Source organism: Anas acuta, chromosome 14 (genome assembly GCF_963932015.1).
Source record: "Anas acuta chromosome 14, bAnaAcu1.1, whole genome shotgun sequence".
Lineage (NCBI taxonomy): Eukaryota > Metazoa > Chordata > Aves > Anseriformes > Anatidae > Anas > Anas acuta.
In genome coordinates this window covers 11336992-11364851 of record NC_088992.1, presented here as the reverse complement: position 1 = coordinate 11364851, position 27860 = coordinate 11336992, and the positions used below count along the sequence as shown (strand labels likewise).

The 27860-nt window shown below is 55.6% G+C and overlaps 1 protein-coding gene across 7 annotated transcripts; it reads left to right on the top strand.

Annotated features, from left to right (window-relative positions):
• The first annotated feature begins 1668 nt into the window (after positions 1–1668).
• Positions 1669–21879, top strand: SH3TC2 (SH3 domain and tetratricopeptide repeats 2). Of its 7 annotated transcripts, XM_068698094.1 has the most exons (20): positions 1669–1692; positions 2488–2602; positions 4464–4845; positions 5964–6083; positions 7176–7280; positions 7446–7573; positions 8065–8170; positions 8531–8674; positions 8772–8970; positions 9487–9560; positions 9899–10115; positions 10910–11046; positions 11381–11422; positions 11515–13218; positions 13309–13489; positions 14899–15049; positions 16517–16639; positions 16903–17053; positions 17703–17899; positions 18251–18869. In XM_068698094.1, the coding sequence occupies exons 3-20, from the start codon at positions 4812–4814 to the stop codon at positions 18440–18442; spliced, it is 4005 nt and encodes a 1334-aa protein (XP_068554195.1). In that variant the 5' UTR covers positions 1669–1692; positions 2488–2602; positions 4464–4811; the 3' UTR covers positions 18443–18869. The 7 variants fall into 7 exon arrangements, 5 of the variants coding, with proteins under 5 accessions (XP_068554195.1, XP_068554194.1, XP_068554193.1 ...); XM_068698093.1 differs by lacking the exons at positions 1669–1692; positions 2488–2602 and adding an exon at positions 2610–2972; XR_011101367.1 differs by lacking the exons at positions 1669–1692; positions 2488–2602; positions 4464–4845 and adding an exon at positions 4928–5291 and having other exon boundaries at positions 16903–17049; positions 18251–18389.
• The last annotated feature ends 5981 nt before the right edge of the window (positions 21880–27860 follow it).

Below are 27860 nucleotides of genomic sequence, written 5' to 3'. Positions count from 1 at the left end.
CGTGCACCCTGCTCGTGATGGAGAAATCTGGGCTCTGCCATGGGCACGGTGCAGCTGCTGGGGGCCAGGGGCTTGGGGCTGCAGGGCTGGGGGCTGGCACCAAATGGTTTTGTGCAAGGATGGGGCCGCTGATGGTGTGGTGATTGCTGCCATCTGTTGGCTCTGATAATTAATAAGCATGGCCAGCTGGTGCCATCCCTGTGTCCCTGCAGCTGGTGGGCAGCTGACTCACCAGGGGGAGAGAGAGCATCCCTGCCAGGTCACTCAGGGCTAGAGGGGTGAGCAGAGCAGGAGCTCAGTGCCCTGATGCAGGCTGCAGGCACTTATCCGCATCCCATGCCTTGCCTGGCCAAGTCCAGGGGGGTTTTGGTGTCCCTCAGAGGGTGGAAGCTTTCTACAAGCTACCTGCCATCAATTCTCCTGCATTATTGATAGGGTTGAGTGCATTTAATGCTCTGGTCAGTGCAGGGCAGAGATATTTCCAGCATGGGAAGAGAGCAGGGATGAGGGACCGCGGAGAGAAGCCATGACCGGATGGGGCAGCAGGAAGGGTGGAATTGGGGGACCCCTTTGCAGCAGCTCTTCCATCAGCCAGGAGAAACCAGGTGGGCAGGAGAGACCTGGCATCACCTGGGGACCTTCTGCAGGCGGAGCTGGCTGCCAGCTGCACGTGTGTCCCCATGGGGCTGAGTCCTGGGCTGGGCTTCACGGCGGTGCAGGGCTGAGGAGGTGTTGGGAGGGAGGGAAAGTGAGGGCTCCAGAAGTGGTGCTGGTTGGAGGGGCAGTGGGAAGGGCTCCTCTGCTGCATTCGTGGTGAAAAAATTGACATGGAGAGCATGTTGCAGGTGAGTCGGGGGGCTGGGATGTGGGGCTGGGGACACCAGCAGCTTATGGCACACCTCATATCCCCTTACGTGGGGGCAGCGTCCTTGTGCAGGCAGGGAGCACCCTGTAACCTTGTCGTGGTGCACGCAGGAGAGACCCGACAGGAGCTGGTGTGGGCTGGGAGGAGCATCTCGAGGGCACGCGATGGTTTCAGGAGCTGTTGGCTCACATCTGGCAGAGCACATGAGGCCTGGACTCCTCTGCCTCCCCGCAACCTTGGAAGAAACTCTTCTAGAGGCAGAAGGAGTTTTACCCTGGCAGCTCCGTGTCCAAAATCTGCTTGTACCTCCTGCGGCTGCCCCAGAAGCAGCAGTGGGAGCTGCTGGAGCTCTGCTTTCACCCATAGCAGGGTGCTTGAGCACGGTCACTGCTGAGCAGGGGCGGTGAAGAAGGGCTGCAGCAGCTAAAGAGCTCAGAAAGGCTCCGAGTCCTGGTCCCTGCACGCCTGGAAACCCCCGAGGTGGTTGCACAGAGGTGAACTGATGGTCCAAAACCAAGCAGCAGGGAGGAGACCCCAGAGCAGAGCCCAGGCTGCTCCCAGGTGCTGGGCACCCCCGATGGTTTGGGGCGCAGGGGCTCTAAGCCCACCCGACCCAGCGGCACGGCTGGGGCCCGCCAGCTGGTTTCCAAGAGCACTTATTGACTTCCTCTGCCCTCGGCTGGAACAATGCAAGCCAGGGAGAGGCGCAGGCCTCAGCGTTTCTGAAAATGAAGCGCTGAGTTCAGCACGGTTCGGCCCCGGCGCCCGCGTAACCCTTTCGCTGCAGGATGCAGAGGGGGCCCCTGGGGGCAGCAACTGTGGGAATGGTAAGGGGGTCTTGGAGGTGGAAGGAAATTCCTGAGTGAGGGCCACCAGAGAGAAGAAATGTCTAACAGCCAGGCCTGCATCTCAGCAATTTGCCACGCTGAAATTGCTGCAAAAACATTTTATTTCCCTTGTGTCCTGCATCCGTGCACGACCGCCCTCCATCCCCAGCTGGCACCACCCCAAGGCCAACGCATTTTGGGGGACCTCTCTGCCCCCAGCAGCCAGGAGGCTGTGCTCAGGGCAGGGGGTTTTCACCTCTCCATGCCCGTTTGCAGCAGGTGAAAGCAGGAACAGGGAGCACAGGAATGAGGAAACGCCACGGCCGGCCGGACTCTGCCCTCCTGCCCGGGGCACTGCTGGGGCAGGGGGGGCTCTCAGCAGACAAGCGGAGGAAAACACTGCCCAGCCCAGCACCAAAGCAGGTTCCCCAGCCCTATCAGAGCATCAAAACTGCGGAACAGAAGTTTGTTTGACCCGAAACGAAATGTTTCATCTTGTTTGTTTGCTTTTTCCCTGGCTGCCGTCAGGTGGAGGCCGGTTTCCTTTTGCTTTCAGGTTCATTTTTAGATTACAAAGTGAAAAGCGAGGAGGCTTCGTTTTGAGCCTGCCAAGGAACGGTCAACGTCTGAGCGCTCCCAGAAGGAAACAGGAATATTGGATAAGATTATTAACCCTTTCTTTGTTTTTAAAAGAAAAAAAAAACAACACTATTTTTCTCAGCTAGCACTGTTTGCCCAGGCGCACAAATACTGCTGGGTCCACAGATCTCTTATCCTGTGTGTCTGCACTCGCAGTTTGTCCGAAAAGCAGCGAGTTCCCGAGCTGCTCCCCGGGCTGCTGAGCCTGTCCCCGGGCAGCGAGGACGGGAAGTCCCCAGCCTCAAGGACACGACGCCCGAGCAGGGGACAGGTGAGAGCCGGGAGGGACCGGTGGTGGCACGGCACAGGGTGGACACGCGTGGAGAGGGACAGAGCCCAGACGTGGTGGCCTCCCCGGCACTCGTTTCCCGGCGAGGCTTCCCCTGGGGAGGCAGCGCCCTGTTGCCCCGCTGACCTCCGCTCCGGAGACTCTGCTGGGAAGCGGAGGTTCCCGAGGTGATAAGCCTCTCTGGGAAGAAATTCCTTTCCTCGTGCGAGGGAGTGGCGGCATTGGGGACGCCTTGCAGGCACGTCCACACCTCTGCACACACCGCCAGCTCCCGGGGGACTTGGAGAGGTGGGAGCAGCGAGGCTGAGGCTCCCCGGGGAGGACGGCGGTGCCGGGTGCTGTGGAGGAGCAGGTCAGTACGGCCACTTGCACCGCCGTGTCCCCGTGCCTGGCGCATGCTGGCTGGCCCCAGCTGAGCAAACAGGGCTGGGCAGTGGTGCTTGCAGGTGCTCGGAGCAGCCGGGTGCAAGGGGGTGGCTGCACAGATGGTGGCTGCCCTCCAGAGCGGGGCAGGGAGTTGGGATTTGGGTCCTGGTGGGGTTGGAGGCTTGGATACGGTGGTGATGAGCACACCGGGGAGGGATAGGTCTGTCTGGGGTCCTTTGTGTGTGGGAACCGGTGGGAGAGTGAAAGGGGAAATTGCAGCAGCAGGAGCTAGGTTTAACAAAGAGAATTTGGTGCCGGGGAAGGGTGAGACAGCCACAGAGAGCAGCGGGGTCCCCAGGCTGCGTCCCCAGGTGAGGGTTGCCCAGGCAGCCCCGCTGCCTGGTTCGTGCCCTGGGGAGGGAAGCGGGGCCAGCAGCGGGGGCTGTGCAGGGCTGCACAGGGAGCAGAGGCCCTGGGGGGCTGGTGGTGGTGGCTGTCCCCCCCAGGAAGGGTCTGTGCTGGTGGGGACCCCAGGACATCGCTTCTGTAGGACAGGGTGCTCCTAAGGAGGCCAGGGTGAGATCATCATCAGCAGCAATGGGAGCTCTGCAGGGGTACCCGTGGTGCTGAGGGTACGGGGGGGTGGAACAGGAGGGGGCTGGGTTTCTGTCCAAAAAGCAAATTAAATTTTAGGTCAAACTGGGGATTGATACCTTCACCTGTAGAGGGATGGGTTTGGTTATCGAGTTATCTGGGTAAACTTGACAACAAACGGAAATTTCAAAAGAACAAATTATTATTTTTTTACATGAAACATAATCTTCTGTTGATTTTTTTTTTTTTTAATGAGTATTTTCCCCTGCATTGATTTTAATTTATAAATAGATGTTGCTAAAACAAACTGCCCTGCCTCAGCCCTGGCTATTTTGGCAACGTGGGCCCAAACCAGCAGCGTCTGTCCCGTACAGCTGTGCCTGGTGGCACCCCACAAACCCAGGCTGTGATCTGAATTCCCCCTCTGGTCCCCTGATCTTCAGAGCATCCCTGGGCTCACTGGGGGAGTTTTCTAAATCCAGAGCCTGCTAAGGCTGCGTGCAGTGGGAGCAGGCAGCGTCCTTGCCGGGGGCAGCGCCTGTCCCAGCCGCTCACCTTTGCACCGGTTCCCTCCGCTGTGCAGCTTTGCGGGGCTGCAGGGCAAGGATCAGCTCAGTTTTAGCACGCCAGGAAACAGCAGCAGGGCTTTGTGCCCTCACATCGAGGGCTGCAGCACAGAGGGGGAGGAGGACGGTCCCTCCCCCAGGCAACCCCAGCATTTTGACATCTGGGAGAGCCAGCGGTGCTCCTGGAGCATGGCACAGCAAGCAGGGCACTGCTGTGTGGCACTGGCATCGGCTGGTGTGAAGGTCCATCCCTAAAAACCTCCCTGCCTGTGACTTCTCACCCTACACCTCCTTTTGTTGTTTTTCTCTTCACACAGGGGCTGTGCTGACCTTCCCAAAGCTGCTCTGAAGAAGTCTGCCACCATGCTGAGGCCACCCAGAGGGTCCTGAGTGTTGCTCCTGGAGGCTGGGGAAGGTCAGGGTGCGAGAATCCACCCGGGCAGCCCCTGGTGGAGACCCTGTGCAGACACCAGATTGTTCCCTCCTGCTGTTTGTGGCTGCAGTTCAAAGATCTCAGGGACGAGATGAGCCCTGCTAGCCTCTCACGAAGTGGCTGTTTGTGCTGCAGAACCTGGTGCCTCGCTTGGCCGTAGCTCGGAGGCCGGCGTGGTGCCCTTGCCGTGCAGCGGGGAGAGCGGGGCTGCTGGCTGGAGCGATGCTGAAGGATGCTGGAGGAGCCCCGGCGGGCTGTGCCGGCAGGTGAGGGGGTGTCACAGCAGCATCAGGAGTGGGGTTGGCTTTGGATGGGGGTGAGATCAGGGCTGCAGCTCTCCAGAGGGGCCAGCTTGAAGCGCTCCCTGTGTCACAGCAGCAGCAGCCGGCAGGAGGAATGAGAGGAATGCGCCACGTGGGCCTGGCGACAGGCACCCGAAGGCGAGGGCGAGAGCGGAGCCTGGGGCAACCGCAGGGCAGCGATGGGGGTGTGAGATGTGCCCGGCCCCCGCCCCACAGGCAGATAGGGCCCGTTCAAAAGGCACATTGTGCATTGTGGCCGGGGCTGAGCTGCGGTGGGGCCGGCGGTGAGCAGCTCGCTCCCTCCACCAGCACAGCAGCAGCCCGCCGGCTCGGGGCTGGCGGCGATGCTGGACACATGGGCTGCTGCCTGGGGGCCCCTTGGCACCAGGACCTGTCCCTGGGGTGCACAGGTAAGCTGTCCATGGGGAAGCTACAGCCTGGCTCTGTCTGGCTCGGGGGGCTGGTTTATTCCCATGCCGTGGGGTTTTTGGGCATCCTGTCACCTCATCCTGCTGCCCAGGAGCACCCTGAGCACTGCAGGGCTCACAGAGCCCTGGGTACTGGAGCAGGGAGTAATGCAGTGCCTGCAGCTGTGGTCGTGTGCCCCCGGGAGAGCAGGGCCAGTGGGTGCCAGGAGCACAGCCGGAGAGCCTGGGACCTGCTCTCAGCTCCGGGCTGGGGCTGCTTCCTGCCCCGCATTGCAAAATCTTTCAGCAGCAGGGAGGTAAATGAGTCACTGGCACGAATGGGAACGACTCTCCACCAGCACTTTCAATTGGTCTCTTGAAAGAGCTCCCAGTTCCCTTTCTGAGGCTGGCCCAAACGCAAACAAACACTGAAGCAGCGAGCACAGCCATGAGCAAACCCCCTTCTCTCACCCAAGGAAGCTCCGTCCCCATTTTGCCCGGCTCTGCGGGGACCCACCGGGGCGCTCGGCCACGCCGCTGGCCGTGCCACCATGAGCGGTGCCCCACCTGCCCCCTCCTTCCCCACGGCTGCCCATGGGGCACAAGGAGACCCCTTGGGCCTGGAGCATCCCTCCGGGGGGCTGAATGCCTCCCATCACCACCCCTTTTCCCCAGGCGAAGAGTGTGAGTCCTGCTGCCCCCGCTCGCCCCTGCTCCTGCCCCGCTGGGACCGCCTGCAGCACGCCGCCGCCGAGCACCGGGGACCATGGTGGCGAGGGACAACCATGGCATCAGGTACTGTCCCCAGGGAGGGGACACCAGCCTGCAGAGCCCGCAGGGACTGCCAGGGTGCGGGGAGCAGAGGAAGGGAGGGACGTGGGAAGCGAGTGCCGCCCAGCCCAGGCAGCTCTGTTGTAACTCTGCCTCTGGCTCCTTTCGCTTCCCCGTCTCCGTTTCCCCCCCGTGTGTCAGAGGGGTTGGAGTTCCTGGATGAAGTCCTTTGTTAAGCGTGCTCAGTTCTGCTGTTGAGAAATGTAGAGGCTTTTCTTTGGAAGAAAAGCCCCATTTATTGCCTGTCCAGCCTTGGGCCATTCTTTTCTGCTGCTAACTTCAAGTAAGGATTATAATTCTGTGCGCAAATAACGCAGCTATTGGACTGGCTAGCAAAGTGGGCTGAATAATAAGACCTACAGAGAACAGTTATGGTCACAAAAGTAGCGTAGGAAAGCTGCTGCACTGTTCAGCTCCAGATCTCTGGGTACATGTTAGTTGTGCGAGTCCTCTCTGATTACTGACAAAAATTGGTTTCTAACCTTGTTATCCCTCTACAGCCAATGCAGCTGTGGAAGAGCAAGCTGGATTTGTGTGTGCCTCAGCCATCATTAGCATAATTACCAGCAAAAGTTTCCACTCCTGAATCCTTTATGGCAATCGTTGGCAATGTGCGAAGCTGAGAGCATGCAGCTTGGATTTCAAATACCAGTTGGATCAGGCAGGGGAGAAAATCTTATTCTGACTGGCAAATCGATGAGCAAAGAGTTTTGCAAGTCCTTGGCTCACCCATGCTGGAGAAATGCTCTCACTCTGAGATCTCCTCCAGAAAGCCTCTCTGTCCCGGGGTCTGCTCTGTGACAGTGGCCCCAGAGCAAGCAAGTCCCTCACTTCAGGCCACCCCCACACTGGGAAGGACCCAGTCACCAAGGGTACCGTGTAGGCAGAATTCATGAATCTTGCTTCCCCCTTTGGGTACGATTTCAGGGTGATGCCCTTTGCATGCAGTCCCCCAGGCAGATCTGCAGTATAGCCCACGGACTTTGCTTTCAGGTGGCATGCTTAGCCTAGATCCCACTGCCAAACCTGACAGCAGTGTTTCTGTGTCCTGTGTAGGTAGGGTTGGGGCACCAGAGCCAAATGATGCAGCTACCGAGGCAGCAGAAGGCTTGCCGGACACCTCCTCGGTGCTGCTGGCCGTCGGGGAGAGCTTCCCCCCAGGTAAGAGGCTGCCTTTGGCATCACCCAGATTTCCAGTGGCTGCACGTACGAGGCCAGGCATCGTGACTGAGCAAGTCCTGCCATCCCTCGGGTTGCTGGAGGGAAGGATGGGATCTGCCCATCAGTGGCTCCTTCTCCCCTAACCCTGCACCTTTCCTCTCCAAGAGATTTCGCTCTTCTTCTCCGTGGAGAGCCGTTCCTCCCGGTGCCTCAATTCCCAGCTGCAGGAAGCCGCCAGGAAGAAGCTGTGGGCCCTGGAGAGCGACGACAGAGCGGTCCGTGCCCTCTTCAAGGTGGGAGCTGATGGGGGAATGCTGGTCTGGTGGGATGTGTGATGGGACACCGAGCCTGGCCTAGGAGGAGGAGGTCCTCTGAGATGTGTTGTGCATACAGGGGAGCTAGAATGATGTGGGAAAGGAAATGGTGATGGGTGAGGGGTAGATCCTCATGTCTGGAGCCTCATATCGGGGGCGGTAAGCTGCTGGAGGGATGGTGCAGGTAGCACTAGGGTGAGTGCTGGGGAGCTGGTTGTGCTTCATAAAGAAAAATCCCATTCACTGCCCTGAACAATCCTTCCCAACTGGCTTTCCATGCCCTCACCCCCGAGGGCACCCTGCAAAGCTGCCCAGAAGACCTGGGACAGTTCATAGCTTCAGTCTCAAGTGTGCTAATAAATGCCTGCCTGGTCTCATCCCGGGGGCTGCTTTTATGGCCACACTGCCAGGAGAACCCCTGTCAGGCTCCCAGCCCTCTCCTTCAGCCTTGCTTTCTGTTCTCCGTGCAGGAGCTGTCAGCCAGGCTGGTGTGTGTACAAGCACAGGAAGATCGGTTCCTGCTTACCTTCAAAACCCTGGAGGAAGTCTGGAAGTTCTCCACGTACCTAGCTTTAGGTAATATTTTCAAGGTGTGGGGGATCCAAATGGATGGTGTGAGAAGGATTTTTGGAAAAGGTATTCTGTGACACCAAAAAAAGTAATGCAACAGGGAGAACACCTTGAAGAGGAAGGAATATTAATGAGACCTTGGTATTCATGTACAGCTTCATGAAACCACAGCCTGGATCAGTGGAAAAGATCCAGGAGGTTTTCTTTTGGGTAATTCCTCTATTGCACCTGGGGTTGGAGACAGAATTGGAGATCGCTGCCTTACAGCATGGTTGCAGGTGGCAGATTAGGAGACACTGGAAAAAAACTGTTCGTGCTGCCCAGCAAAGGAGGGTGCTGCCACTGCTTTCCTCTTTGCTGTTGTAGGCTATGTGGGCAGCTGCTTGGAGCAGCTTCTCTTTGGCCAGGAGTACTGGCTGAACTGTGCTCTGATGGAGGACACGGCGATCAGAGTTAGCATGGATGAAGATCGCTTGGCCACCATCTACCTGGGTCTGCTGCTGCAGGAAGGTGAGACGGGGCTGCGACACCAGGACGAGGGTGGCCCTCTCCTGGGTCTGTCCTGCACTGGTGCCGTTGACCTGGCCGTGACTCTTTCTATCTGCAGGTAACTTTTTTTCCAGAGCAGTGCCTGGTGTCTGCCAGCCTGAGGAAGGAGAGGAAGGCCTGCGGCTCTGCAGGAACGAGCTGATCCATGTGAAGAACATTGGAGAGGAGTCCACGTGGGAAGGGGTGTCCTTGCTGACGGGGCAACGAGGGCTGGTGCCTGTGGCAGCTCTCGAGCCTGTTCCTCACCCGTTTTACCAGTAAGTAGGTGGGCAATGGATGGTGCTCAAGCCAAGTTAATTCCTGACCCAGATGCACCAGCTAACACCAAGTCAGCAGTGAGGAACTGCTCTTACTTCTGGCACTGGGCAAGAGCCAGATTATTTTGTGAGAATAAACGCTGTAAAGACAGCCACTGGAACCAGTTCAGGTCCTGTAGTGGGACAGAGCAAGGGCATCGTTCTGATATCGTTCTTGTATAATATTGACTTAGGTCATACCTGGGACTGTTTGTGATTTACAGGTCAGTAACTGGGACACAAAACAGCCTGTCTTGGGCAATGCCAGTCAAAATGGGGCCTGACACCTGGCTGAGCCTCACAGACAGTCACAGATCTTCTTGTAGGCACACAGAAATCCTCCTTAAGGGCTGGCAAAATCATCTGCCCTCTGTGTCCTCTGTGTCATTAGGGGGCATCTGTCCTGCTGTGTGGGACTGTCCCTCGTGGTGGCCCGAGGACTGCTCAGGACCAGCGTGGCTCCCTCTTGCCTTTCAGGTGGTTCCTGAAGAATTATGCCGTGAGTTTTGGCATCTCCCAGGAGATCAGTGGGGCGACCTCTCAACCGATCGGTGAGTGATACCTGTGTAAGGTGGCCGTCCTTCCCATCAGGGGCATGGCTTTTGGAGACTGGGTTTGGCCAAAAATGCAATGGGTCCATCTCCTGTTCTGACAATGGCACTCCATGGCAAGGGGTTGCATCTTGAGGCTCTCCTGAGTGGAGAGCAGACCTTTAAAATTGCAGGTGCTCAGAAGGGTGATCCAAGGAGCATAATAAGAGTCTAAGACTGAGAGCACAATAAAGCTCAGGGGACATAGAGACAGGCTGCTCCTGCTGAAATCACGGTCTCTTTGCCCAGGTCTTTTCCAGCAAGGAAGTTTTTGCACTGGGCCTCACACCAAAATGCAGTTGTTTGCCTTTGTTTCCCAGTGAAAGGCAGGTGCACAGCCACAGAGGACCACAAAGGAGCAGCATGGGATGAACTGAGTTTCTCCGAGGGAGACAGCATAGAAATCATCGGCTTCCTCATTCCAGGACTCCCGTGGTTTGTGGGCAAATCCCTAAGCAGTGGGAACATCGGCTTTGTCCCAACACGATGCGTAAATGCCACGGCTTGTGAACCCTTGTAAGTTTACTGCTACCATCTAGATGAATTTAAAGTCAGGTGGAAAGCAGGGGAAGACCCAAAATCCCAGTTCAAGGCTATGTGTGAGTCCGGAGCAGGTAATTTGCTTTGCAAGGACTTCGTAGAGGATTTGTCTGAGGTCTGTCCAGAAGCCTTGGCCAGGCTCTTCTGCCACCAGGCTGGCTTTGCTTGCCTGCTGAGGGATGCCAAGGCAGGAAAACCACTGGCACAGCTCCTCTCTGAGCAGAATTGAGCACCCTGCTGTGGATGAGGACAAGAGTTATCTGGGGAAGGAGGGTGACACCTTAAGATCCAGCAGTTGTCTTTGTTGCTGCCTTAAAGACAGCTCCATTTCAATACCCATCCAAAAAGGCTTCTCCTCCAAGACCATGTGTGGGAGGATGGGGTCCTTAGGCTGTTGCTAGCTCTGTTAGCATCTGTTGGGCTTTCATAGGTCATGTTTACTCAAGATAAGTCTTAGGCGCTTTTCTCTGACACTACAGAGAAACAGAGAGGAGATCAGATGTGTCCTGGCCTCAGAAAGGGCTTCTGGAGAGAAAAGAAAGGCTAATAGTTTACTCCCTCTGGCACTCCTTAGTTTCTCCATGGAGGAGCTGGATCTGAGAGCCCTGCTGGGGAAGGGGTCCAGACTCTGGTATCCACCTGCAGCAGAGCTTTTCTGGTGGGAGGAGGAGGAGGGGTGGGAAAACTCATCTCCATCCCACAGGACAGCTGTGCTGTCAGGGGATGGGGAGACACTGAACTGTTTTTCCATTGTGTCTGCTTCAACCTAGGGGAAAGGGCTTGGTGTTTCTGAGCGAAGAGGAAAAATCCCCCCTCCTGCGCATCCCCTGCAATGGGGGCGAGCAGCACTTTGCCACCCTCCTGGGCGAGCTGGCACGCACAGACATCACCTCCGTGTACCGGCTGGGTGAGTTCCCCTCCTCTTCTGTGCCTAGTCCTATTGATCCCCCCAGGGAGCAGCCCTGGACCATGCCTAAAGAGCTCCTGCTTGGGGCTCTGCCGAGGCCGAGACAGCCACCAGGCCCTCTGCTCAGCCTGGCTTAGGGGGCTGGAGATACCCTAAAGGACTGCAGTTTGCAGAAGGCTTCTCTGCTGCAACTGTAATCACCGGGGCTCTCCCAAATACAGGTCTGGGGTTTAGCAAAGCAGCAGGAAGTTTCTGTTAGGTTTGTGTGCTCTGCCTGCACGATAGCATTAACCGAGCCCTTGGGCTTTCTCTTTCTGTTTGTCTCTTTGTCTAGACGGTTTTGAACCCACAGCCATGTTCCCCAAGGTGCCATCAGGTGAGTGTGTGGAGGATGCTTTTATAAATATGTCAGAGGGTGAATTTGGACATGGGGAAGCATTCTGCTATGGTTTTCCTGTCCCCTTCCAGAGGCTGTTCTCCATGGTGGTAAGGATATCCAGCTGCTCCAGTCCTGGGAGGAAATAAATGGCCTGGCTACAGCTAGCACCTCCGAGCAGTCTAGCCCTGGGAGTGAATTGGCCTCTGCCACGTTGGAAGATGTTCTCCTGGACAAGCTGGATGACTTTGATGATCCCAAGTTCTTTATTGACCTGAATGCTGGACACATGGAAGATGCCGATGTCTTTGACCCCATACTGACCTTCCTTAACCACGAGAATTATGTGCCCAGTTTTCAAAGCCTCTATGATATGAGTTTTTCCTTTCTCAACTCCACTTTTTATGGTTTCTCTGATGAAGATGAACTGGTCTTGTACCTTGAAACGTCCAGGAACTGGGCTAAGAGGACTCATGCAATTTGGGCTCATGTGAGGCTCTGTTTCCTCTTGGGCAAGCTCTGCATCAGAAAGGTCAAGTTCTCCCAGGCTCGAGTCTATTTCGAGGAAGCCCTGAGCACCCTGGACAGGGGCTTTGGGGACCTGCCCCTGCTGGCTGCCTTGCACGTGAACCTTGCTTCAATCTACCTGAAACAGAACATGAAGAACAAATTCTCCTCCCTGCTGGGCAAAATGGTGACCTTGCTCGTCTGCTTGCCTGGCCGCCCTTTTAGCTCTGAGAACGAGCTGGAAGTCATGGTGTACGTGCTGAGGGAAGCCATTGCCGTGGGCAATGCTCCCCTGGAGGCGCGGGTCTGCTTCTTTATTGTCAAGCTCTTCCTACAGCTGGGAAAAACTGATGAAGTGCTGCCCTTTGCTGAGCATCTCCAGTGTCTCACCACCACGTTACTCAGCCCAGACGCTGGTGCTGTGCCGCTGGATGTCACCCCCATCTTGAGCTACCTGTACGACAAGAAGTACTTGCCAAACATTGCACTGGCCTCCGCCAGGCTCTTTGTTCCCAGCAACACCAAGGGGGCACCAACACCCATTTGGAGAGCTGGCTTCATCCTCCAAACTACATCCAAGCTCCTGGGAAGCCAACCGGAGAGGAGCAGCATCCCGGCGCTGGCTTGTTCCTACCTCCAGCAGGCCCTGCGCTTCTCCTGCGAGAGCCATGCTGTGCCCACCCAGAGGACGCTGTGCACCATCTTGTCCCGGCTGCACCTCCAGCATGGCCTGCTGCACGGGGCGCTCCACCACGCCGCCAGGGCCGTGGCTTTCAGCAGGCTGATGGGTGAGGAGGAGGCCTTTGAGTCTTCCCTCTCCCTGGGGTGGACGTATCTCCTGAACAGCCAGCCGGGCCCGGCTGCAGAGATCATGGGGCAGCTCCTGCGGTCCCTGCACGGGACGGACAGCGTGACGCAGGGGGGGGCCGTGCACAACCTCCTGGCCATTGCCCTCAAAGGGGAAGGACGGGTGCAGAAGGCTGCGGAGAACTACCTCCGGGCTCTGCACAAGGCCAAGGAGACCGGCAACAAGAGGAACCAGGCCATCGCCCTGGCCAACATGGGGCAGCTGAGCCTCTCGCACGGAGCAAGCCAGCTGTCTGAGCTCTACCTGCTGCAGTCTGCTCAGCTCTATGCCGAGCTGCAGGGCTGCCAGGATCCAGAGCTCGAGGCAGTGCAGGTGCTGCTGTGGCTGGCGCAGGCCATGGTGAACAGGCAGAAGGTGGAAGATGGCAAACTCTGCTATGAACTGGCGCTGGGTTTTGCCCTGAAGTGGCGTAACGTGAGGAGTGAGTACCACTGGGCTGGCAGGAACTCACCGTGGTGCAATGCCTGTTAGGTCCCTAAAGCTGTCCCTTTCCCTTCCCTCTACCATGCAGGTCAGCTCCACGTCACGGAGGCTCTCTGCCATTTCTACAGCGAGGTGTCCCCCAACCTCCAGGCCTGCATCACCTACCACGAGCACTGGGTGTCTCTGGCCCAGCAGCTCCAGGACAGAGAGATGGAAGGCGATGTTCGGCAGACCCTCAGCCAGCTCTACCAGGATTTGGACACCTCCGAGTAAGTCCTGAGTGGGGCTGTTAGTGTAGGTGCTTTCAGAGCAGTTTCTGCTTGCCCAACACCACAGCAGTGGCCTTTCTGAGGTGTCTGGAGCAAAAGTCCCCAGGGAGAGGTGGGGAAGGTGTGTGGCAGCTCCCTTTTGGCAGGCTGGTGGCTGGGGAACTGCCGAGGGTTGTGAACTGTCCCTGTGCCGTGATGGGGGGAACAGCTCAATGTCAGCCAGAACGTGGTGACTGCTGGGCAAACACTGGGCTGCGAGCTGGGGCACGGCCAAACACGGCTCTCCAGAGACACACGCAGCCCTCTTCAGAGGGGACCTAGTGACAGGGAATTCATCACTTCCTTTGGAGGCTTATTTCAGTGATTAATCACCGTCCGCCGATAAAAATAGACTCCTTATCTGTTATTGAAACAAGCCTGGCTTCGGCCTCCAGCCGCTGAGTCTGCCCTTCCCATCTCTACGGGAGTATTTTCCCCAGGGATGCACGTAAGACCCTCTGTCAGCTCACCCTTCAGTCTCCCACTTGACACATGCAGGTGACATAAGGTTAGGCAGGAGGGGAGAGAAAAACTTGGGCAGACCACAGACTTTCTTCCGTTCTTGAAAGCAAACGTGTCCAACAGCAGAGATCTGGCTCCCACGTCCCAGGAGGACAAGTGGGCAGGGACTGTCATTAACTGGGACATTAACCTTCCCCTGCTGGGTCGCAGTGAGTTCAGAGGGAAGGAATTTAGGAAGCAGACGCCTGTCATGTGAGCGGTGCTATTTAAGATCACAAAGCGTCCCCCAGCCCGGGCTGGAAGGACAGCTGGAGCGCAGTCAGCAGCAGGCGAGACACCAGGCAAGCAGAAATGCCCTGGGCACTGCCCCGCGCTCCCCTGGCCACGGGTGCCTCCTGCCTTCAGCCTGTCACCTTGTCCTGCTGCTCATCCCCTCGTCCTCCAGTGACATGGGGCTTGGGAAGGGGCTGTCAGGCCTTGCACATGTGGCCACAGAGCTCTTTTCGGATGCCCCAAGGGGCAAACAGCAGGCAGAGATGTGGATCTGGGTGCCAGAGGCTGTTTGGGAGATGATGGTGCAAGCACTGCCAGCCTGCACTCCCTTTGTGTGCTTGGTGTAGGGGGAAATAGGGTTGGCAGGTGACTTGGACAAACCTGCTTCATCAGCTGAAATGAGGAGCAGCCACTGGGGAGCTGCTTCCCGGGGGCTGTTCTGAGATAGGAAACACACGTATACCTGTACGTCCTGCCCTTTTGCCAGTACACATAGCTAGGAGCTGTGGCTCTAACCTGCAGCAACAGCAGGAGGAGAAGACAGCACTACTAACAGGGAGGTGCTGCAGCCCTGCAGCTGGTTGCTGGTGCCCTGTGGTTGCTCTGTAATGGCTTTCTGCCCGTTGCTGTTGCAGGGCTTTGAGAAGGTCTCTGGACTGCACCAAGCAGAGCCTAAGGATCTTCATCGACCTGGAGGAGACTGGCAAGGCGGCAGAGGCCTGGCTGCAGGCAGGAAGGCTCTACTACCTTATGCAGGAAGATGAGCTGGTAGAAATGTACTTCCAGGTATGGGGGAGGTGTCTGGAGCAGCCCCATTCCCACCCTGGCTAGCTGCATTCCCATCAGGGCTGTGTGGCTCAGGGGGAGACATTTGGGGCTGGAAAACTTGGAGAGTTTTCTCATGAGCAGCAGAAACCTGCTGCTGCAAGGAAGCGCTGTTGCCTCAGCACTCGTGTTTAAATTTCCTATTAATTTTCCTATCTTTCCTTCCATCTGCTGGGTTTGGAGGATTCAGGGGTGAAAGTAAGTGAATTTATTGAGTCAGAAAGTGGTGTGGGAGTGCCAGAGAGAGCCGGAGCTGCTAGGTGATCAGTTCCCATCAAAATGCACATAGGTAAGGGTGAGGTGCCAGGGATGTGCTTGGAGATTTCTTGGAGAAGGAGACTTCTGGCTTCTTTCCATCTCTAACATTATTCTATCAGCTGGGCTGCAAAGAGGAAGAACTACTCATAAAATCTTAGGGCTGAATCCTCCAGGGAGCATCTATTTAGAGATGCAGAAGCCTTCCACATGCCCAAAGTAAGCAGAGCAGGAGGCTGGCTGGGTCTGCTGGTGCTGCACTGAGCTGGGGTCTCCAGCAAAGCACCAGCCTGAGCACACACAGAGGATGCTCTGCGTCCTCACCCTGTGACCCCAGAAGCATTTCAGAGCTGGTGGGGCTGGCTGACTGAGGCATCTGGTGGTGGGGACAAGGAGAGGAGCCTTTCCATCAGCCACACTAGCCTGCCCCCAAATCAAGGTGCTAGAGGCACCTGTGTTACTGGTACTGAGAGGCTGCACAGGGACCTGGGTGCCTCGAACATGTGGCCCTGGTTTCCTAGCCCAGAACGAAGAGCCATCATTGCCTTTCTCATGGTTTCAGCAGGTTTCCAGGGGATAAAGAGGGGTGACTTCTCGTTAAGACGAGCCAGTGGAGGACAGATCTCAGCAGGACATCTGCAACCCTGAGGGGCCCTTTTCCAGGCACGGTCATTGGCAATGATCGATTGTAACGGTGAAAGGAACAACACGTTCCTGCTGGAAGGTGGCACCAGGGTCAAGTGTGCAATTGGCACAGACATCTCTTCTTCCCAGAAGTTAGCATACCTGCCCTCCTGCTGGCTCTACCCTTTCCCTGTCCTGGCTCTCTGCTCCCCTTGTCAATCTTCACGTTGGCTCCATCACACCGCAGGGACAGCCCAGCACAGGGCAGCTGCCGCCTGCACCCTTCCCACTCTAAATCCTGATGCCAAAGGACGTCCTGGCTGGTCGGTCTGGCACACTGACCCTGCATGGGGATGGGTGGGTGGCTCCATCCTCACACATCACCAGGAAACACAGCACAATGTCCCCCCAGCTTGTTTACCAACCTGTGTCCTTGCTGTTAGGAGCACTGGGGCTCACGTTTAGGGTGACTTGGCTTTATTTTGTTACTCCAAAGTCTTTGTGCAGATGTCTCTTTCCAAGTCTCACTGCAGTTCCTCTTCCCTCTAGGCAGCCATTCAGACAGCTCTGAAGTCTGAGAACTTCTCCTTGGCCATGGAGCTTTATGAAAAAGCAGGCGATACCTTTTTCAATGGCAGCCGAAACAGAGACCGAGCAGTGGAGTTTTACAGGGTACTGATCCCTCCAAGTGTTTCTCTGTTTATGTCCCTGCTACACGATGGCCACGGGGAGCTGTGCCCAGCAGGATGGAGGGTGGAAAGGGATGGGGTTGTTCTGGGTGTGCTGGCACACAAATGTGGCTGGGGGGGGGAACCTGCAGCACGGACACATCTGTAACACCTTACTCCATCTCCTGCTGCTCCATAACCCCTCTGTGGGCAGTGCTGTACCCACACCTCCAGGAACAGCCTGGACTCACTCTTTTCTCTCCTCAGGGTGGTGCTGTGCCCTTGGCCAGGAAGCTAAAGGCCCTTAAGACAGAGCTACGGCTGTTCAACAAGCTGGCAGAGCTGCAGATTGGGCTGCAAGGCTACGAGAAGGCGCTGGAGTTTGCCACGCTGGCAGCCCGGCTGAGCATCAGGGTGGGTGAGTGATGCACACCCCCGGGGAGCAGGGCAGAGGGGGTGCCTGTCTGCGTGACAGCACTGTGCACGTGAAAGGGAGATGCTCCTGCTTTCATAAGACCTCTGGACCAATTCTTATCCCAAGGGTTACATCTCTTTAAAGGCTGCTTCCCTTTTTAAGCTGCCCACAGGGGTGCTCCGCTGTGGCGGCGGTGGGGCTGGCTGAGCAGAGGGCTGTTGCTACACCAGAGCACAGGAAATCTGATGAGGGCATGGGACTGAACAGTTCCTCTTTGCCCTGGCTCTTCCGATAAACCTACCCCTTTCCATTGCAGAAGTAGGCCTAATGGGCAAAATAAATGCCTGAGATGGAACCAGCCTTGTAATAACCCTTTCCAGCCCCCAAGAAATCCCCTGGCTGAATGATATATGATATATATGGCAATATATATATGATCTATATAGACTGGCAATCTATCCCACTTTGGTATCAGTACCCCTGATAGCTCTGATTTCTCTGGACCACCTTCAAAGGCAGTGCCTCCTTATGAAGACAGATATCTGTGCCCTGGGGCTGTGGAGCAAACACATCCCTGAGCGGCTCAGTGTGCTGGGCTAGGCACTGCGTGTGAGTGCCCTGCAGTCTGACTGTATCAGCAACTTTTTTCCAGGAGATCAATTGCAAGAGCTGGTTGCATTCCACCGCCTGGCTACAGCCTACTATTTTCTGCAGATGTATGAGATGGCAGAAGACTGCTACCTGAAGACTCTCGCCCTGCGCTCCCCCGTGCTGCAGTGCTCTGGAGAGGCCCTGTACTACTCCAAGGTGTATTGCCACCTTGGCAACCTCACCCTGCACAAACTGAAGGTAGGAGGACACTTGCTATGATGCTGTGTTGAGTTCTTGGGTCTTCATGGGGCGCTGGAGGTGGAGTATCCCATCTGCTGGCAGAGCAGCCATGGTCGTATACAGCAGCATCCTGTGGCTCTCTGTCCCGGCTGCAGCTTTACAATAAGCACACACAGTGCTGGCACAGCCAGGTTTTGATGTGGGACAGGCAGTTTGGAAAGAAGTGCTAGCATTTAGTGACTGTACAGAGCCCATTTCAATGAATTCAGGTGTCACCGGGTTCTGCCTGGAACTGCTGGGCTCTGCTCCAGCACCCTCACACCCCGTGGCCTTGCATTACTTCCTAACTGCCCTGCTCTTTGTGCTTAGGACGAACAGGATGCAGCAGCCTACTTCCTCCTGGCCCTCGCTGCAGCGACCGAGCTGGGAGACCAGGAGCTACAAGGCCGCATTCACACCAAGCTGGCTGACATCCCCAGGGTCACGCTGGGGCCCGTGGGCACGCCGGGTTGTGCCACGTACCGGGCCCGGTGGCTGAGCGAAGGCGGCCACGTCGTCTGACCCATCCATCGCCATGGGGACGTGCCTGCAAACAGCTTCTTGCCTCGCACGGGTCCATGTGCTCTCCAGAAGCAGCATCACAGGAGGGGTCCAGCCACCAACAGCGATTTATCTCCGTGTCCCCAGCAGACAAGGGACCTGGGACCCTAATTTCTTGGGAGTGGCGCTGTGTGCCATGGCGCTGCTGGCAGAGCGAGGCAGGATGGGGCCCAGGAGCAGGTGCTGGAGCACAGTGCAATGGGGAGAGAGGCAGGCAGCGCTCCAGGAGCGTGGCTGTGCGGGATGGGGATGAGGACAGGAACATGGACAGGGATGGGGACAGGGTGTCACCCATCCCCACCGGGACCCCACCGGACAGCTCAACCGGCGATGGGACACCTCCGACCCGAGCGTGTTTTAACTCGAATAGCAACTTTATTTATTCCTACCTGTTCTCTGTGCTGTGTGCTCTGCTCCGTGACCCCACAGCTCCGCAGGAGCCGGCTCCTGTTGGGCACCGAGCTGCAGCCCCGCTCACCGCCAGGGCGCACCAGAGCCCCGCAGTTGCGGGCGGCTGAGCCGCTCCTCGTCCCGCTTGGCCCCAGCCCTGCTGCGGGTGCTGAGCCAGGGGGGAGCGCTCCCCCGGGCTCGAAAGGCTGTACCAGCCAGCTGGGGCTCCACGGGGAGACCCTGCTACAAGTCCCTTCATCTTCCTTCCATGCTGCGCCCCTTGGAAGTGCCAAACGCACAGCGTGGGTTTCCTCGCCCCCGCTGCAAGTGCCCACTTCGTTTTCCTCTTCTGACCCCTGTGAGCCATCCATCACCAGGGCAGCGAATAGTTTAATGCTTGTTTACCAAGCATTCCTGCGATGCCATCGGGGCAACCTCAGCCCTGTGTTGGGAGGAGGCAAATCGCTGTCCCGTTTGACATCCAGCGAGCTTTTGGGGGAACCGGTCCAGGAAAATCCTCTGGCTCGCCCCATGGGCAGCCCGCTCTGCGCTCAGCTCAGGTGCCGTGCGCTCTCCCAACAGAGGCCAGGATCTGTGCAGCTGCACCAGCCCTTCTGTGCGCACATCCCATCCTCAGCTCTGTCCTTGGGGGCCCCAAAATGACACCTGGGGCCACCATGAGGCCCAGCACCCAGGTGGGTGCAGACCCAGCATCCCTGCAGACCCACATGGGTGGCCAGTGGCACTTGTGGTTCTTGTCAAAGCGAAGCCCCGTGGAGGATGAATCATGCAGAGAGCATTCTCCCTAAAATATCCCTTCCAGAGCCAAAACCTGAGGCCTTTCCGCCTAGCACCAGTGAGAAAAAAATGGGCTTTGTTTAAACACAGCGAGTCAGAGTTTCAGCTGGTCTAAATCAGCTGAGACATCCTGATCTGCAGGACTGTAGGTCTGGCCCGTATTTTTTAACCAGACATGTGTTTTCTAAATCACAGCAACTGACTTTGTGCTGCCTGGGGGAAAAAAAATAAAAATGAGGAGGCTCACTCTTTGAGAACATCCCATAAAACATCCTTTTCCCTCTCATCCACCAGCCCTCTCTGACAAAGCCGGGCTGTTTTCCTATCAGGATGAGAGGTCAGGGTGGCCAGGGCTGATTAAACACCATAATAACACTTGGAAGTAAAGTGAAACTTGGTGCGTGCCAGCCCCTGTGCCTGTGCCCAAGGGTGGGTGAGGACCCAGCGTTCCTGCAGCTGGGGAGGAGATTTTTCCTTGTCCCATTCTTTCTGGGCAAGGAAAAACAGGTTTTTTGGGGTCTTTGTGCCAGAGGAGGTCCCTGGGTGATGGCACAAGTCCCAGGGCAGCCTGGCTGGGGGTTATCACCTTCCACCTTTCCATCTATCATTCCTTGGGCATGGGGCTGGGAGCTGTCTGCCTCTTGGGCTCACCACAGAGCTGCTGTGTGTGTGTAGGAGGCACAGAGACCACGCAGGAGGTGTGCACCCCAAAGTGCTACAGGGTGCAGAGCTGTGGCATTGCTTTACCAACAAGGAGGTCAGAAGAGAAGGACAGTAGCGAGACAGGAGATATTTATCCTACAGGCCCTGCCACCAGTGCCCAGCCCGCTTCACCAGTGCGAATGCCACTCCGAGCAGAGGAAAAAATAGGGGAAAGGGAATGGATGGATCAGGTCTCCTCATATCCCAGGTGTTGTCGCCGTGCTGTGGCTTGTGACTCATTTCTGAGCTGCATGTGACTGCCTGCTCCATGCCCAGTCCCGGCACTTTTCCTGCCTCCAGTCCCTGGCCAGCAGAGCTGGAAATAGCACCAGTGGCCCCACGTGTGGCAGCATGCACCTCTCCATGGCCACAGAAAGCTGCACCTTCCCTTCCAGCACGTTCAGAGGGCGAAGGGTGCTGCTGGAGGAACCTCCTCGCTTTGGTGCCAGAGCTCGTACGTGCCTGGGGCCATCCCCTGGCTCTGATCTTCCGCCGGTGTGATCCTCTGGGCACCAGCACGACCAGCTCTGATGCAAGCCTGCGTAAAGAGATGGAGCTGGCACCCTGACCCCATTTTTGGCCAATGCCCCGAGGGGAAATTAAGGCCTGGAGTAAAGAAGGACTGGATTTCTTTAACGTATGTTCATTCTTGGATAGTGGAAGTACTACAACGAGAATAATTTCTGGATCATCTTAGCTCTGGTGTTAGCCTCCAGGGCATTATAAAAAAGGAAGCGCTGATAACTGCACGTATAGATACGGACAGAAGTGTCGAGATAGCTGGATTTATTTGGGCTTACACAGAAACTACTCTTTCCTGCAGAAACACAACACCCAGCAGTAATAATTGCTATGAGCTGACATCTTTCATTGTACGGTGCTGCAAATCTTCCTGGTCCGTGCTGGACAGACCTTCGTATTCCAGCTGCACCACACAGCCTCATCCCACACCCTGCCTGTGGGTTAGCTGAGGGGCAGAAACCCTCACTGAGTGCTGTCAAAGCCCTGCGGTGGGGCAGGGACGGTGCTTGTTTCTTGGGTGAGATGTTTGAATTTCAGGATGTGCTGCATGGATCCAGGGACTGGGTAGGAGCTGTCCTGAGGACCTGTGCCTGGGCATCCCTTAACCAAAATAACCAACCACAGCACAGCCGCCAACCCTGCTAGGAGCACACCAGGGCTGTGCAGAGCTCTTCCGTGCCCAGGTTTTGCAGCCAGAGATGCTGTCTATGGATCTTACATCATTTACCCATCCCCATCAACCTTATATTTTGGCAGCGGGGTGGTGCTGGCTTCCAGCACTCTGCTTCCCCTGGGGCTTGTTGGGGATGTGGGGGAGCAAAGCGTCGGGGGCAGAGCTCACCTTATCTCAGGGGCGGCTGGTCCTGCATCTTCCTGCTTGGGGGAGTAACGAGAGGCTGGTAAACACCAGCTGTTCTGCTAAGCAGAGGTGGGCGAAGTATGTAAAACGGGCGATTTAGATTAAAAATCATTTATTTTCAGAGCAAGCCGGGTTTTTGTTTGGTGTTAATTGGGATCATAAATATGCGTGCTGGGAGGTGTGTTCGAGGCTGATGCCAGGAGCCTGAGCAAGAGCCGAGAGTCACTAACTGTAACTCCACGTGCTTAGATAAACCTGCCCTGCCCTGCCCCGGGCAGCCCATCTCTACCTGCTGCGATGGGGGCTCATGTTTGCACTGCTGGTGTCCCCATCCTGGCAGCTTGCTGTGTCCCTGGGGCAGGGGAGAAGCAAAACCAAGAAGAGAGGAGGGAGAGAGCAGCTGGGAAGTGACTGGTGGTGCAGACAAGGGGTGGTGAGCCATTATAAACCATTTCCTAGCTGGGATGTAACAGGGTTTGTGCTGAGATGGCATCAGGCGTGGATCAGCACTGGGGCTGTCATTGTCATCGGTCCCAGCAAAGCTGCTCTCCTCATAGCTCCCCAGCTCCTGCCTGGTGTCCCACCAGATGCAGCTCCTCACGGAGAGGGGTACAGACAAGAAACCTGGCAGTGAGACCCCCTCATCGCTGGGGACACGCAGAGGAAACCACACAAGTGCCAACAACTCCTGTCTGCTGCAGGGCAGGGGGGAAGGAAAAAGAGAATTTGGGAAAAGAAGAATAAAGTTTTACATAACCAGCACACAAAGGGGTTTTGTTTATGGTGATTTTTTTTTAATAATTATTATTATTATTTTTTTCTTCCTTTCTTTTGCACCTGCTCTGGCAGTGGCACCGGGGCCACACAAGAACACATGGATGTACGGGGAGCAATGGCTGTAGCATTTATGTCCCAAATCTTACATTTAATTCTGCCTGGGGCACCTCCAGATCCTTGCAGCTGGTTTTCCACTTGCAGCATGACCTTTCCCCATTGCTGTCCAAGATTTAAGTCATGCCTGATCCCAAAGTATTAGTATAATATTAAAATGTTTACTCCAATGCCTTAGGAAGGATTTGCAGAAGTCCCTAAATGCCTCCTGTGCACCAGGTTTGTGTTCTGAAAGCTCTCCAAACTCAGCAGATCGTCACTGCCTTCTGACTCATCTCTGTCCTCTGAGCCTGTATCATCCATCTCATGCCTGTTTGGGAAGCTATTTTGCACTCCAGAAGCTCCAATCCTGGGGGGTGACAGGACCTGCTTTGTGCCTGGCTTATTCTGCAGAAAAGGGTTTGTGAGCCTGTCCTGGCACCTGCCGGTCCTTTATCAGTTTGGTTTTCATCCTGCACCCTGCTGAACTCCTACCTAAAGTGCCTTTGTCTGGGATCGACATCTTTTTCTCTTAAATCTCCTTTATATCTCAAGAAGCAGGGGCATTTCTCCCAAAACTGGCTGTCTTGGTAAACTAGTGGGCATGAGCATTCACAGCTCTTTGTTTAGTATGTTTTATTTTTTGTTTGTTTGTTTTTCTCAGATTCTTTCCAAATCTGCCTTGAAAACTGGCACATAGCTCCTTTTTTGATGCCACGTCCTGCTGTGTTTCCAGTGTTCATCTCAGACTGGAAATCACTTGATCTTGCTTATCTGTCGTACTTTTATGTGCAGGAGGAACACAACGGGTAAGGAGGCACTTAGACAATAATGTCTATTAGACACTTTACAAACCCAAATGGTCGCTGAATGGACATCTGGTGATTTGCATTGGCTTTTGGCAGGAAAGCAGTTGATTTTGGAAGTCAGCAGGTGTCCCTTGGATGGAGCCACGGTTGCTGAAATTTTCATCTCTTGCCTTTCTCCAAGCTGAAATCTGCTCCTGCCTCTCCCCGAAGCCTGAGCCAGGGCTGTGTGAGGGTGCCCCAGTGCCTTGCCCCAGAATGTCACCTGCCTTGGCGCTGTCCTGCCAGCCTGTTTGAAGCAGTATTGCCTGCTCTAACCAAAATCCCTGCCGGCACTGCTCCCCGTGCTGCTGGGGCAGTTCCCACCCCGCAGCTGGTGCTGTGCTCCTGCTGGCACAGAGCCTTCAGCGAGGCTGAACCTGGTGGAGCTGTGCTGCCTCCACCTCCAGAGCACTGAGGCATTTCCTATGACCTCCCAAATCCTCTGACACCTTGCTGCCAATTTGGCATTGAATTGGAGGTCGATCTGCACGCGGCTGCCTTGCAAGGTGACCGAGCTCCTCTGCGCCTTCATTTCTCCCTGATTATTTGCACTACTTGCGGTGTCACCCCAGGGCATAACCCCAACCCCTCAGTGGTGGCTCTGACAGGCTGGCTCTTTCATGTGCTTTTCTGCTCTGCAGGCTTTAGTATGACAATTCTTGCCACGGGCTCTGCACAGGAACCGTATGCACATCATTTTCCACTGTCATCTTTTTCTCATCACCACCCACAAAGCTTTCTTTGCAGTTGTTTTCCCTTTTCCTTTTTATCTCTGAAGTCTCTGGATGTGTTTAAATTTTATTTCCCTGAGATTTCCCCTGCTGGACTGTGGCATATCGCTGCTCTCACCTCACCCAGCACACCAGCCCCGGCTGCCCTTTCTCAGAGCAGCCCTGCAGCCTTCCTCCCTCCTCCAAGCTGCAGTGAGCAAGCACAGCTCCGAGGGCTGGGCCATCACTCCTGCTGATGAGATGCTGGTTTCCAGCAGGCACAAAGCCTCTCCCACACCTCCCTGTCACCTCTGCAGGTGGGACATTGCAGGAGCCTTTCAGAGCTGCCAGCAGCTCAGCACAAGCAGCCTTTGCCCATTGCAGCTTGCCACGAGGCTGCTCTGCCTTCCCAGCCCTCTCCCAGCCTCATTGCAGTCCTGCTGGCTCCGTACTCTGGAAAATGCCCAATTTCTGAACATTTCCTGTGTCGTGTCCAAAGGCTTGGAAGTCGGTGTGCTGCTGTGTGCATTGTTTTCTGCGTGATGTTTGTTTCTTTCCTTTTGTTTTGCTGGATTTCTTGGCTCCGGTGGCCCTTTGCCAGCCTCCTGGTGTCTGGAGTATGGGATACTAAATCCCCTGCCCCTGGACACTTGTTTTCTCCATGGGATTGCACTGCCTGAACCATGAGGAAGGGGAAGCACTGAGAGCTTTTCAGCAGAGGACAAGGAGGTGAGGGTGCTCAGATGGCAGGGGAATGGGTGGGAAGTGATGGGAAGTGATTTGGACCACAGGGGAGATGGAGCAGAGACATAAAGACAGAATAGAAAAGAGAAATGCACTTTTTTGGAAGGCTGAATTGTCCTCCCATCCCAGCCCTGTGTGAGTGCGTGTACGCAGGGGTGTGTGTGAGAGAGCAGCCCAGCAATAATTAGCAGCTCATTAATATTTCCTGCTGCCCAGGCTGAAGGCCATTCCTCGTGCAGCCTCACCGACACGGCCCTGTGCTTGCAGGCATCCTGAGCCCTCCCCTGCCAAGCCACAGCTGCTGTTCCTGCCTGGTCGGGGGGAAACGAGCTCTTCCCTTTCCCTTCCCTTTTTGAGGGGCCTTGGTTAATGCAAAAATACACATGAACCAGGAGCAGGACAAAGGCGAGTCACGGGGCAAGCTGCTGTTGTAAACAGAGCTTTCCTCCCCTCCCTGGGCTCTCTCTCAGCTTTCCTGGAGATCCCCCAGCCCAGCCAGCCCAGCTCACAGCTGGGGGCACGCTACTGGGGTCTGTGAGAGGAAGAGGAGGATGGCAGCAGGGAAGCAGGCAGTGCTCTAGCAAGCGCTGGGTCACAGCTCCAGCTATTTCCCCCACAGAGCCTTTGGAAATCCCACATCTTTCCTCATTATTCAAGATTTTATCAACATTAATTCTGAAAGTTGCTGCCTTGGCCTCCCCAGCCCCTCCACATGTTCCTCTGTTGGCCCTAGATCTGCTTTAGCCAGAGCTGTCTTTGAGAAGGGCACCCAGCCCTGCTTTGACAGCCTCCTAGTACCAGTGAATTGCTCCACCCCTGTGGGTGCTGTTCTGCTATTTAATTACTTACCCTGCTTCCTATTCCGAATTTGTCCAATTTCAGTTTCCAGGCTCTGGGTCTGCCCGTGTCCTTTTCTACTTGGTTGAAGACCTCCTTATCATCACAAAGCTTTTTCTGAGCTGGCATTTATAGTCTGTAATCAAGTTACACATCTGTCTTCTCTTTTTCAAAGAAAATAGATCGGATTTCTTTAATCTGCTCCTGCAAGCCCAGGTTGCCAGACCCTTTTTGTTTCCTCCTGCACAGAGTGCACCTTGGCAAGAGCTCCAAGTGCCATATATGCCCCGAGGAGCTTTTTAAAGAGAGGGGAGAGAGTTTTTTTCCAAAATTGGCTGAATTTTGCTGCTCATTTTGGCATCCCGTTTGCAACTTTTGATACCGTTCCCGTATATTAAGAGATGTGTTTAATGTTCAGCTGCACAGATTAATAAACACGACCCTTCTGTGGCTGCCTGGAGCTGGGCAGGGTGATGGGTTTATCCTGCCAGGCGCAGGCCCTGTGCCGAAGCTTTCACAGTCTAATGTAGGACGAGCTTTGAGGGAAGCCGTCTACGAGGGTGGATGAAAAACCAGCAGGAGAAATGATGAAGGAGATGCCTGGGTAATGCCACCTCGTGTGGGTGGGTGGCCAGTGTCTGCTTCTGCTGCTCCTCATGGGTGGGAAAGGTGCTGGGAGCGTGGGGAAGAGCTGTTGGGGGTGTCAGGCTGTGGAAGTGGAAGAAGGGGACACTGAGGAAAAATTGCTCCTGGGGACGTGCAAAAAAGGATGGGAAGGATGGGAAGGGCAGCCCGGACACTGCTTTCTTGGCTCTCGCTCTGTGACAGATTGGCAGTGCCAGGCAGGCAGGGCAGCCAGCACAGCTCGCAGGGACGTGCCGCAGGCAGCCACGAGCTCGTCAGCATCGCTTGGTGACCCACAAAAAGTACGGCTGATTTTTAACCCGATGCAGGGTGTAGGAGTTTGCAGGAGGAGAGGGGACACCTCTGTTTTTACACACCAAGGAGGGCTGCGGGGGCAGCACAAGTGATGTCGGGACATCAGATTAATGGGTTCATCATTAAAGGCAGCGTTTCAGACAGGCAGCTCCTGGGGTAGCCCTCTGCTAAGTCTGCTCTCTTCTGAACATCAGTACAAAAGCTTCACCCTAAAGAGGCTGTTCTGCATTCTCTGTGTTTATAGGGAGGTCACAGGCTCTCAAAAGTTGGGATCTGCACCCAGAGGTTTGGCCCAGAAGTGGGATGGTGAGGGGCAGCAGCTAAAACTCATGGGCATCCCGAGGAAAAAATAGCCAGCATTAGCAGGTGGAAGGGCAGCACGTGGGCAGGAAAAGGGGTTACCATGGCAAAGAGCAGGCTGCTCCGAAGGACATCCTGAACTTCTTCCAGCAAGCAGCCCAGGCTGGAGCCCGCAGCAATCCCCGCTGCTTGCCGGGGCTGCTCTGCGTACGGGCCTGCACCAGGTGAGCTTCATTAATTTGGTTTGGGCAAGGTGGTAATTGCCTGTTTATGAACAAGCACAAATAAAAAAAATGACTGAGATTTAATATCTGCCCGGGAGACACGGATTGATTTCCTGCTCATCAGCCAGCCTGTAATTATTGCTATGCACCTTTGTATTTCGTTTCCTAAAGAAAAGGCAATGAAAAATAAAGAGACGAGCATTAGATACCTATAACTGAATTTATGCATAATAGCTTTATTAGCTCGAAGCCTGGAATGTTCCAGGAGAGTTACCACAGCACATCCTCAAGATACGAGCGCTCACTTCAGCTCTGTGGGGACAAAAAACCCTGCCACCCTGTCCTGGCCAGGGCAGGCTCCCAGCACGGGCAGCAGTTTTCTGCCACCTCTCCTGGAGCACAGCGCCTGCAAAGCTCCTGGGGTTACCGTGTCTTGAGCCTCTTTTGAGGCGTTAGTCATTGTCACTTGAAAAAGTGCTCGCATTTCAACATTTATGAGCAGTTATCTCTGAAAGCTTGCCCCACGCTTTGCCTTTGCCTTAGGGGAACACTGTGCTCAAGTACTTGGTGGCCCTGTCATTTCTTGTGCACGTCTTGGCTCCATCGTATGCCTCGTTAGTTAATTACATGGCAGAA